Here is a 12,500-nt window from a genome sequence, read left to right on the forward strand (position 1 = left end):
TTTATTATACTAATAAGAAAACATACACCACTTTATATTTTTCACACAAAAGAAAAGCTGTAAAATCCAACAATGAATAATCCTCTGTTCTGTTTGAATTCTGAAGAATCTAGCAGGTCACAGAGATGACACATCGCTGGCTATGAGAGATAAGTGGATGGACTGGGAATCCAGTAAAGGATGATTTGCTAATTATGTGATAGTATAGGAGAGCCGTCGTTTCCTATAATGACATCTTGTATATTTACAGAACATGAGACAGGTTGTTATGTACAGTCAGGGTACCACCTGTCTTCAGATTGCTGGCAGCCATACTGTCTGTGTCAGCGGCTAATTCTGTGCACATATTGATTTTTATATGATTGTACAGATACTATCTCGCAGAGGGCTGGGAAATGATGAGATATGTCTGTAAGACTCTAGGAGACTGTAGACTAACAACTACTAATAAACAAGAGATCAGTGAGATACATGTGCCAGCTTGACTCTCTCCTTGCTATGTGTACACGTTTCATAGTCGTTAAACGTGAACAGTGAAATGCAGAATAGTCCAGAAGGCTGATTGAAACATCAGATGTCCCCTTATCATTTATTTGTAGAGTGACAACATATCCTGCAGCGCTACAGCATAGGTGCAGTATGGTACAATTTATAAAAAGACAATTACACAAATGATGAAGTGGTAGAAGACCCTGGTGTGGTTTACCTAGTAAAAAAAGGTGATATAATGCAGTGTTTCTGAACCGCAGTCCTCAATTACCCCCAACAGTCCAGGTTTTCATTATAGCTGAACTAGAGCACACGTGAAATAATCAGCTAATCAGTTACCAACCTGCTGTCATCCATCAGCTGATTATTTCACCTGTGCTCTAGTTCAGCTGTAATGAAAACCTGGCCTGTTGGAGGAACTTGAGGACCGTGGTTAAGAAACACTGATATACTGTACGGCTTGGGCTTACATGCTAACGCCAATAAAAGGCGAACTGATGAGAGAGGTGAAGGTTCTGCGGTAAAGCTCTCTCATTAAATGCTACAGCATGTTAAAAAGTTATGACATTCATGATTCAGATAGATTCTGGAGACATATTAACTTGACTGCACATAACTTGTCTCATATTCTGAAAGTATATAGTATTCTCCTGTCCCTTTAAGCCTTGATTTTCTTATTTTAGCTACATCATATAGCACAATGGTCCCTTTAAGAGGAATGAACAGGAAATACAGAAGCTTAAACCCCTTCTTCTCACACAAAATACCCCAACCCTGATATCTCCTCAGCTTTGTATGGATATTTCCCAGTTCCTGTCCCTCATCTGTTTATAAAGGGGTCTGTGTGATTCCCTTCCGTCTCTTGTAATTTTAGCCTCTGTTCTAATATACATTCCCGTAAAGTATCAAATTTACATTACGCAATAATGAGGCCTGGATGGGCAAGCGCTTTAGCACAAGCTATTAAACTATGCTCAGCTATATGTGAAAAATGTATGAGTTCAAGCCCTTGTAATTTCTGCTTCTAAAAAAATAATAATCATTTGCCAGCTGCCAATACTGAAATCGAATGTCCCTGGTCTCCAGAAATTTTGGAAGAAATTTAAATTGAATGGATTAAACAAAATAGATATAATAAATTGGATAAAGAAGTTGTGATTTGGATATATGGATCATGACCAAATAATTTGCCCCAGTGCATCCTGTGATCCAATGGGATCATTAGACAGAAGTTAATCTTGGGTTTACTTATTTGTTGCAAGAGATTGTTATACATTCGGCTAGATTACGAGTTTTGCATTATGAGCGGCTCGGTACTAACTTGCAAGTTATTGTCACCGCTCACGTCCCTTTAGCGCTGCTATTACAGGTTTTCATAAACCCGGCGTTAGCAGGCAATATGTGAGCGTTGAGCAAAATTGAGCTCCATACCTCACTCAAATACCAGCGCTGCTTTGAGCTGGTTTTATGTACTCGTGCACGATTTCCCCATAGACATCAATGGGGAGAGCCGGCTAAAAAAAAAGCCTAACACCTGCAATTAAACAGTGTAAAGCTCCGTAACGCAGCCCCATTGATTCCTATGGGGAAAGAAAACTTATGTTTACACCTAACACCCTAACATAAACCCCGAGTCTAAACACCCCTAATCTGCCGCCCCCGACATCGCCTCCACCTACATTATACTTATTAACCCCTAATCTGCCACTCTGACATCGCCAACACCTACAGTACACTTATTAACCCTTAATCTGCTGCCCCTAACATCGCCGCCACCTACCTACACTTATTAACCCCTAATCTGCTGCCCCTAACATCGCCGCCACCTACCTACATTTATTAACCCCTAATCTTCTGCCCCTATACTAAAGTTATTAACCTCTAAACCTAACCCTAAGTCTAACCCTAACACCCACTAACTATATAGTTAAAATAAATCTAATTAAAAATTCCTATCATTAACTAAATAATTCCTATTTAAAAATAAATACTTACTTATAAAATAAACCCTAAGCTAGCTACAATATAACTAATAGTTACATTGTAGCTATCTTAGGTTTTATTTTTATTTCACAGGCAAGTTTGTATTTATTTTAACTAGGTAGATTAGTTAGTAAATAGTTAACTATTTACTAACTACCTAGTTAAAATAAATACAAATTTACCTGTAAAATAAAACCTAACCTGAGTTACACTAACACCCAACCTTACACTACAAAAAAAACCCCACTAAATTACACAAAATAAAAAATAAATTATCAAATATTTTAACTAATTACACCTAATCTAATAGCCCTATCAAAATAAAAAAGCCCACCCCCCAAAATTAAAAAAAAAAACCCTAGCCTACACTAAACTGCCAATAGCCCTTAAAAGGGCCTTTTGCGGGGCATTGCCTATCCTAATCCTATCTAAACAAAAAAACAGCGCCCCATTGCCCTGAAAAGGGCATTTGGATGGGCATTGCCCTTAAAAGGGCATTTAGCTCTTTTTCTGCCCAAGCCCTAATCTAAAAATAAAACCCACCCAATAAACCCTTAAAAAAAACTAACACTAAACCACTTACAGTTTTTGTAGACCGGACATCCATTCTCAGCGAAGCCGGCAGAAGTCTTCATCCAGGCGGCTAGGAATTTTTTATTAGATTTATTTTAATTATATTAAAGTTAGTGGATGTTAGGGTTAGGCTTAGGGGTTAATAACTTCAGTATAGTGACAGCGATTTTGTAGGGCAGCAGATTAGTGGTTAATAACAGTACTGTAGGTTGCGGCTATGTTAGGGACAGCAGATTAGGGGTTAATAATGTTTAACTTGTGTTTGCGATGCGGGAGTACGGCGGTCTAGGGGTTAATATGTTTATTCTAGTGGCGGCAATGTTGGGAGCAACAGATTAGGGGTTAATAATTTAATTTTAGTGTTTGTGATGCGGGAAGACCTCGGTTTAGGGGTTAATAGGTAGTTTATGGGTGTTAGTGTACTTTTTAGCACTTTAGTTATGAGTTTTATGCTACAGCTTTGTAACATAAAAGCCATAACTACTGACTTTCAGTTTACGGTATGGATCTTGACGGTATAGGCTGTACCGCTCACTTTTTGGCCGGACAGGCAAACTCGTAATACCGGCGCTATGGAAGTCCAATTGAAAAAGGACTTTTTGAAAGCTGCGGTAGTTACGGTGCGTTCCGGCCAAAAAAGTGTGCGGTACAGATATACCTGCAAAACGCGTAATACCAGTGGTAGTGAAAAAGCACCATATCGCTGCTTTTTCACCCATAACGCAAAACTCGTAATATAGCCGATTGTTAATTGTATCATCTCTCATTAAGGCAGCACCATTAAAAGGATTTGTAAAGAGATATTGGATCATATTATTTACAAAATATCTCTAAACTAAATGTTAACTTTCCACTTGCTTTTTTGTGTTTTTGTTTTTTTATGATTGATCATTTATCCAGTTATTTTTGACCGTTTGAAAATGTGGGGATTATGTATATAATAATTGTTTTACTTCTTGAATTAAAGCTGAAAGCCTGCACGTCAATTACATCTTATTTGCTTCATTTCAAATTCATTGTGGTGCCATACAGAGCCAAAATGATGAAAATGGTGTCACTGTTAAATACTTAGGGACCTAACTGCACAATAGTCATTTGGCCCAGTCTTCTCTTCTAGAAGATTGTATACAGCAAAAGAAAATCATTTTTTTAGGTGTTCATCCAAAGGCTATCTAACGGTTCTGTCTTATTAGTAAAATTTGTGTTTCTAATCTCAAATATCTTTTGTTTAAAAGAAAGGGGCTTTCAGTGCCTAGTTCTGGGTGTCCAAAAATTGAGCAAGTTCACAAAGCAAAAATGTTTCAAAATGTATTTTAATATATGTGGCTCTTTAGAAGTTTCTGAGGTTCAACATAGAAAATTAGCATTTCTTATCTGTGGCCCTTCCCATCTGTTCAACCACAGTTTCCAAAACATTTACAAGTTACTGTTTTGAAAAAATCAGTGAGCAAAGCATCACAGTATAGAACTGTTGAGATGATATGTTTTTCCAAGAAATAATCTAAAAGTCATTATTATCCATAATCCATCTTTCATGATATGTCAGACAAGCGTTGGCATGGTGCAATGGTGCCCAGCACCTTCACACAGGAAATATCTTTTTATGGGCAGAAGAAAACTTCTCAGTCATTACAGCATTCTTCCTGGGTCAAACAACATTTAGGCAAATCCTTCCAATGGAGTCGGAACAAGGCTATCGTTACACAAATAATTAGTTTTATCCTCTCTCCTCTGTATCACAAGATATCAGCATAGTATCCATTTGTCCTGATTAGAAATGCATAGGTGGGAAAACATCTAAACTTTGTACATGGTCAGACATTTACACATTTGTATAGAACACACTGAAATAATTTGTATAGAACACACTGAAATAATTTGTATAGAACACACTGAAATAATTTGTATAGAACACACTGAAATAATTTGTATAGAACACACTGAAATAATTTGTATAGAACACACTGAAATAATTTGTATAGAACACACTGAAATAATTTGTATAGAACACACTGAAATAATTTGTATAGAACACACTGAAATAATTTGTATAGAACACACTGAAATAATTTGTATAGAACACACTGAAATAATTTGTATAGAACACACTGAAATATGGTTATGACAAACTAAAATATTGTTAGCACACACTGACATATGGTTAGCACACACTGAAATATGGTTAGCACACACTGAAATATGGTTAGGACACACTGAAATATGGTTAGGTCACACTGAAATATTGTTAGGGCACACTGAAATATGGTTAGGACACACTGAAATATGGTTAGCACACCCTGACATATGGTTAGCACACACTGAAATATGGTTAGGACACACTGAAATATGGTTATGACAAACTAAAATATGGTTAGCACACACTGACATATGGTTAGGGCACACTGAAATATGGTTAGGGCACACTGAAATATGGTTAGGACACACTGAAATATGGTTAGGACACACTGAAATATGGTTAGCACACCCTGACATATGGTTAGCACACACTGAAATATGGTTAGGACACACTGAAATATGGTTATGACAAACTAAAATATGGTTAGCACACACTGACATATGGTTAGGGCACACTGAAATATGGTTAGGGCACACTGAAATATGGTTAGGACACACTGAAATATGGTTAGGACACACTGAAATATGGTTAGCACACCCTGACATATGGTTAGCACACACTGAAATATGTTTAGGGCACACTGAAATATGGTTAGCGCACACTGAAATATGGTTAGGACACACTGAAATAAGGTTAGAGCACCCTGAAATATGGTTAGCACACCCTGAAATATGGTTAGCACAACTGAAATATGGTTAGCACAACTGAAATATGGTTAGCACAACTGAAATATGGTTAGCACACCCTGAAATATGGTTAGCACACCCTGAAATATGGTTAGCACACACTGAAATATGGTCAGCACACCCTGAAATATGGTTAGAACACCCTGAAATATGGTTAGAACACACAGACATATGGTTAGGACACACAGACATATGGTTAGGACACACAGACATATGGTAAGGACACACAGACATATGGTTAGGACACACAGACATATGGTTAGGACACACAGACATATGGTTAGGACACACAGACATATGGTTAGGACACACAGACATATGGTTAGGACACACAGACATATGGTTAGGACACACAGACATATGGTTAGGACACACAGACATATGGTTAGGACACACAGACATATGGTTAGGACACACAGACATATGGTTAGGGCACACTGACATATGGTTAGGGCACACTGACATATGGTTAGGGCACACTGACATATGGTTAGGGCACACTGACATATGGTTAGGGCACACTGACATATGGTTAGGACACACTGACATATGGTTAGGGCACACTGACATATGGTTAGGGCACACTGACATATGGTTAGGGCACACTGACATATGGTTAGGGCACACTGACATATGGTTAGGGCACACTGACATATGGTTAGGACACACTGACATATGGTTAGGACACACTGACATATGGTTAGGACACACTGACATATGGTTAGGACACACAGACATATGGTTAGGACACACTGACATATGGTTAGGACACACTGACATATGGTTAGGACACACAGACATATGGTTAGGACACACAGACATATGGTTAGGACACACAGACATATGGTTAGGACACACAGACATATGGTTAGGACACACAGACATATGGTTAGGACACACAGACATATGGTTAGGACACACAGACATATGGTTAGGACACACAGACATATGGTTAGGACACACAGACATATGGTTAGGACGCACAGACATATGGTTAGGACGCACAGACATATGGTTAGGACGCACAGACATATGGTTAGGACGCACAGACATATGGTTAGGACGCACAGACATATGGTTAGGACGCACAGACATATGGTTAGGACGCACTGACACATGGTTAGGACGCACTGACACATGGTTAGGACGCACTGACACATGGTTAGGACGCACAGACACATGGTTAGGACGCACAGACATATGGTTAGGACGCACAGACATATGGTTAGGACACACAGACATATGGTTAGGACACAGACATATGGTTAGGACACACTGACACATGGTTAGGACACACTGACACATGGTTAGGACACACTGACACATGGTTAGGACACACTGACACATGGTTAGGACACACTGACACATGGTTAGGACACACTGACACATGGTTAGGACACACTGACACATGGTTAGGACACACAGACACATGGTTAGGACACACAGACACATGGTTAGGACACACAGACACATGGTTAGGACACACAGACACATGGTTAGGACACACAGACATATGGTTAGGACACACAGACATATGGTTAGGACACACAGACATATGGTTAGGACACACTGACATATGGTTAGGACACACTGACATATGGTTAGGACACACTGACATATGGTTAGGACACACTGACATATGGTTAGGACACACTGACACATGGTTAGGACACACTGACACATGGTTAGGACACACTGACACATGGTTAGGACACACAGACATATGGTTAGGACACACAGACATATGGTTAGGACACACAGACATATGGTTAGGACACACAGACATATGGTTAGGACACACAGACATATGGTTAGGACACACCGACATATGGTTAGGACACACCGACATATGGTTAGGACACACCGACATATGGTTAGGACACACCGACATATGGTTAGGACACACCGACATATGGTTAGGACACACCGACATATGGTTAGGACACACCGACATATGGTTAGGACACACCGACATATGGTTAGGACACACCGACATATGGTTAGGACACACCGACATATGGTTAGGACACACCGACATATGGTTAGGACACACCGACATATGGTTAGGACACACCGACATATGGTTAGGACACACCGACATATGGTTAGGACACACCGACATATGGTTAGGACACACCGACATATGGTTAGGACACACCGACATATGGTTAGGACACTCCGACATATGGTTAGGACACTCCGACATATGGTTAGGACACACCGACATATGGTTAGGACACACCGACATATGGTTAGGACACTCCGACATATGGTTAGGACACTCCGACATATGGTTAGGACACTCCGACATATGGTTAGGACACTCCGACATATGGTTAGGACACACCGACATATGGTTAGGACACACCGACATATGGTTAGGACACACCGACATATGGTTAGGACACACCGACATATGGTTAGGACACTCCGACATATGGTTAGGACACACCGACATATGGTTAGGACACACCGACATATGGTTAGGACACACCGACATATGGTTAGGACACTCCGACATATGGTTAGGACACACCGACATATGGTTAGGACACTCCGACATATGGTTAGGACACACCGACATATGGTTAGGACACACCGACATATGGTTAGGACACACCGACATATGGTTAGGACACTCCGACATATGGTTAGGACACACCGACATATGGTTAGGACACTCCGACATATGGTTAGGACACACCGACATATGGTTAGGACACACCGACATATGGTTAGGACACACCGACATATGGTTAGGACACTCCGACATATGGTTAGGACACACCGACATATGGTTAGGACACTCCGACATATGGTTAGGACACTCCGACATATGGTTAGGACACACAGACATATGGTTAGGACACACAGACATATGGTTAGGACACACAGACATATGGTTAGGAAACACAGACATATGGTTAGGACACACAGACATATGGTTAGGACACACAGACATATGGTTAGGACACACAGACATATGGTTAGGACACACAGACATATGGTTAGGACACACAGACATATGGTTAGGACACACCGACATATGGTTAGGACACACCGACATATGGTTAGGACACACCGACATATGGTTAGGACACACCGACATATGGTTAGGACACACCGACATATGGTTAGGACACACCGACATATGGTTAGGACACACCGACATATGGTTAGGACACACCGACATATGGTTAGGACACACCGACATATGGTTAGGACACACCGACATATGGTTAGGACACTCCGACATATGGTTAGGACACTCCGACATATGGTTAGGACACACCGACATATGGTTAGGACACACCGACATATGGTTAGGACACTCCGACATATGGTTAGGACACTCCGACATATGGTTAGGACACTCCGACATATGGTTAGGACACACCGACATATGGTTAGGACACACCGACATATGGTTAGGACACACCGACATATGGTTAGGACACACCGACATATGGTTAGGACACTCCGACATATGGTTAGGACACACCGACATATGGTTAGGACACACCGACATATGGTTAGGACACTCCGACATATGGTTAGGACACTCCGACATATGGTTAGGACACACCGACATATGGTTAGGACACACAGAAATATGAAGAAAAATCAATAGCATCTGGTAATCTCTAAAGGTTCTTGTTTAGGTAATATGCCTTCAAAACAAACTGTTTCCAGATGGATTATCCTGTGGGTTATCTTGGCATACCAAGCATTTTTAAACAACTTACTATTTACTTCTATTATGACATTTTATTTGTTCTCTTGGTATCTTTTGTTAAAAAGCAGGGACGTAAGCTCAGGAGCGTGCACGTATCTGGCAGTTTTACAAGAATGTTTCCATTTGCAAGAGCACTAGATGGCAGCACTATGTAGACCTACCTAGGTATCTCTTAAACATAGAATACCATTGTAACAAAGCAAAAGTGTATTGGAGGCTTTTTAAAAAATAGTATGGTCTGTCTGAATCACAAAAGAAAGTGTTTGGGTTTCAGGGGCCAATATGGACATTATGGTACGATGATTACATTTAACCTTTTCTTACAGTTACTGCTTTAATCCAGAACTTGTTCATTCTGTTCTGTTATCTCCTTTCCTTGAAATCCATTTTTATTGCCTCCTGTCATTTGCCTCATTCCTAGATTTGATGTAGTATGATCATACATTAGATGGCGCTTTCATATATCCTTAAACATGATGTAACTAGTGATGGCAAACTGACGGCAATGTGTGTGCACCTTTTGTCTCATTGCTGAAGTGCTTCAGATGTACAAACTGATCTTTTGTTTGTGACCAACAGTTTCAGCAGACCTCGGAGCACGCCCTGTTTTCCTGTTCAGTGGTGGATGTTTTTACGCAGCTTAACCAAAGCTTTGAGATCATTAAGAAACTTGAGTGTCCGGATCCAGTTATTGTGGCTCACTATATGAGGAGGTTTGCCAAGGTGAAAATTAGCTCTCTACCTGGTCTTATATTAATGATCACAAAGATATTGTGTTTATCATAGTTTCTGTGCTTACTGAGCAGTTTATAGCTCTCATACGGGGTACAAGCAAACAACACTAGCTTCTCACAACAGAAAATGGCTATGACAATTTTTATCTACTTAAATATAATAACAACTTTAAACATCTTCATGTACACTGCCTGTGTGCACTACATCTATAAATGTTAAAAATTGTAATGGAGCACGTGATAGATCCTTTATTCCAACTCTTGTACATTGTCAGTTCCTCAAGGAACTTGAATTGGTTGTATGATATTTTATCTCACATGGTATTACCTAGATCAGTAGTAATCATATTTGTTTTCTCTCTAGACTATTAGTAAAGTCCTTCTTCAGTATTCAGATATCCTGTCCAAGACCTTCCAGTCATATTGCTTCAAGGAGAAACTGGTAAGTGTCCTAGGCTGAGGCTGTGAGCTTGTGTGTGTCCTAGGCTGAGGCTGTGAACTTGTGTGTGTTCTAGGCTGAGGCTGTGAGCTTGTGTGTGTTCTAGGCTGAGGCTGTGAGCTTGTGTGTGTCCTAGGCTGAGGCTGTGAGCTTGTGTGTGTCCTAGGCTGAGACTGTGAGATTGTGTGTTTCCTAGGCTGAGGCTGTGAGATTGTGTGTGTCCTAGGCTGAGGCTGTGAGATTGTGTGTGTCCTAGGCTGAGGCTGTGAACTTGTGTGTGTCCTAGGCTGAGGCTGTGAGCTTGTGTGTGTCCTAGGCTGAGGCTGTGAGCTTGTGTGTGTCCTAGGCTGAGGCTGTGAGCTTGTGTGTGTCCTAGGCTGAGGCTGTGAGCTTGTGTGTCTCCTAGACTGAGGCTGTGAGCTTGTGTGTGTCCTAGACTGAAGCTGTGAGCTTGTGCGTTTTTTAGTGTTCACTGTTTGACTTTACTTTCCTAGTTAGTCTTGACTATCATATGACCAGATTAAATATATATCACCTGTGTCGGTGGACAAAAATTTGATGTACCCTCTATTGCTTTAAATAACCTTCCATGTCTAATTTTTAAAGTCAACTGAATGCAGAGTAAACACGCTCAAGATATCTTCTTATTAAAGAAATAGTCTAGTCAAAATTAAAATTTTATGATTCAAATAGAGTAGCAATTTTAAGCAACTTTCTAATTTACTCCTATTATCAATTTTTCTTTGTTCTCTTGGTATCTTTATTTGAAAAGGCAGGAATGTAAACTTAGAAGCGGACAATTTTTGGTTCAGCACCTGGGTAGCGCTTTCTGATTGGTGTCTAAATGTAGCCACCAATCGGCAAACGCTACCCAGGTCCTGAACCAAAAATAGGCCGACTCCTAAGCTTACATTAAAATAAAGATAGCAAGAGAACGAAGAAAAAATGATAATAGGAGTAAATTACAAAGTTGCTTAAAATGGCATGCTCTGTCTGAGTCACAAAAGAACAATTTTGGGTTCAGTGTCCCTTTAAGTAGAATACAGAATATAGTCAGTGAGCTTATAATTAATACAAAGCTTGTGTCCAGCTCTTGAGGACTAACGCTGGACATAAAAGAAAAAGTTTAAGTTTTTATAGATCTCCCAAGCAATAAATGCTATTAGCAAGAATAAAGATAGAGAACATAGAGGCCAGCATCATTCTCAGGTGCCTCAAATGACTTTATTATTATTTCTTTAATAGCTGGTGCTTGATTAACAGCATCAGGGGTAACTGGTGAGATTTTGGGTTGAAGGGGCGGCTAAACTCTGTACCTGCAAATAAAAACAGACCTCAACTTACTGCAAATTAGAATCCACCTTTTCTTAAAGGGACATTAAAGTGATTGTATCGATCCACAATTAAGTGGTTCATTGAAAAATAACGTTTTATAAGCATTTTAACAGTTAGAATCTATAGAAATCATATAATAGAAATATTATAAGCTCCTGCAGTGATTAAGCATCGGAGTCATGCAGGATCTAGTTTAAGTAAATCAAACATTTAGGGCCAGATTACGAGTGGAGAGTAAAATAACGCTTACTCAAACTCGATATTTGCGCTCCACTCAGTAATACCCGCACACACAAATTGCAAGTTGAGCGCAATGCAAATGTGACCTCACGTTCGCATTGCAGGGAAGCTTTACGCTCATGAGAGCGCGCTTCCATAGGCTCCAATG

At 40.1% G+C, this 12,500-nt stretch overlaps 1 protein-coding gene across 1 annotated transcript in view; it reads left to right on the forward strand.

Annotated features, from left to right (window-relative positions):
* Positions 1-12,500, forward strand: part of UNC13B (unc-13 homolog B) — a gene marked incomplete in the record, with an annotated part of 1,551,453 nt that overhangs the window by 1,258,197 nt on the left and 280,756 nt on the right. The window contains 2 exon segments of the mRNA XM_053701016.1: positions 10,184-10,327; positions 10,703-10,780. Of these exon segments, the coding sequence (XP_053556991.1) occupies positions 10,184-10,327; positions 10,703-10,780 (222 nt within the window).

This window comes from Bombina bombina, chromosome 2 (genome assembly GCF_027579735.1).
Source record: "Bombina bombina isolate aBomBom1 chromosome 2, aBomBom1.pri, whole genome shotgun sequence".
In the NCBI taxonomy this organism is placed as follows: Eukaryota; Metazoa; Chordata; class Amphibia; order Anura; family Bombinatoridae; genus Bombina; species Bombina bombina.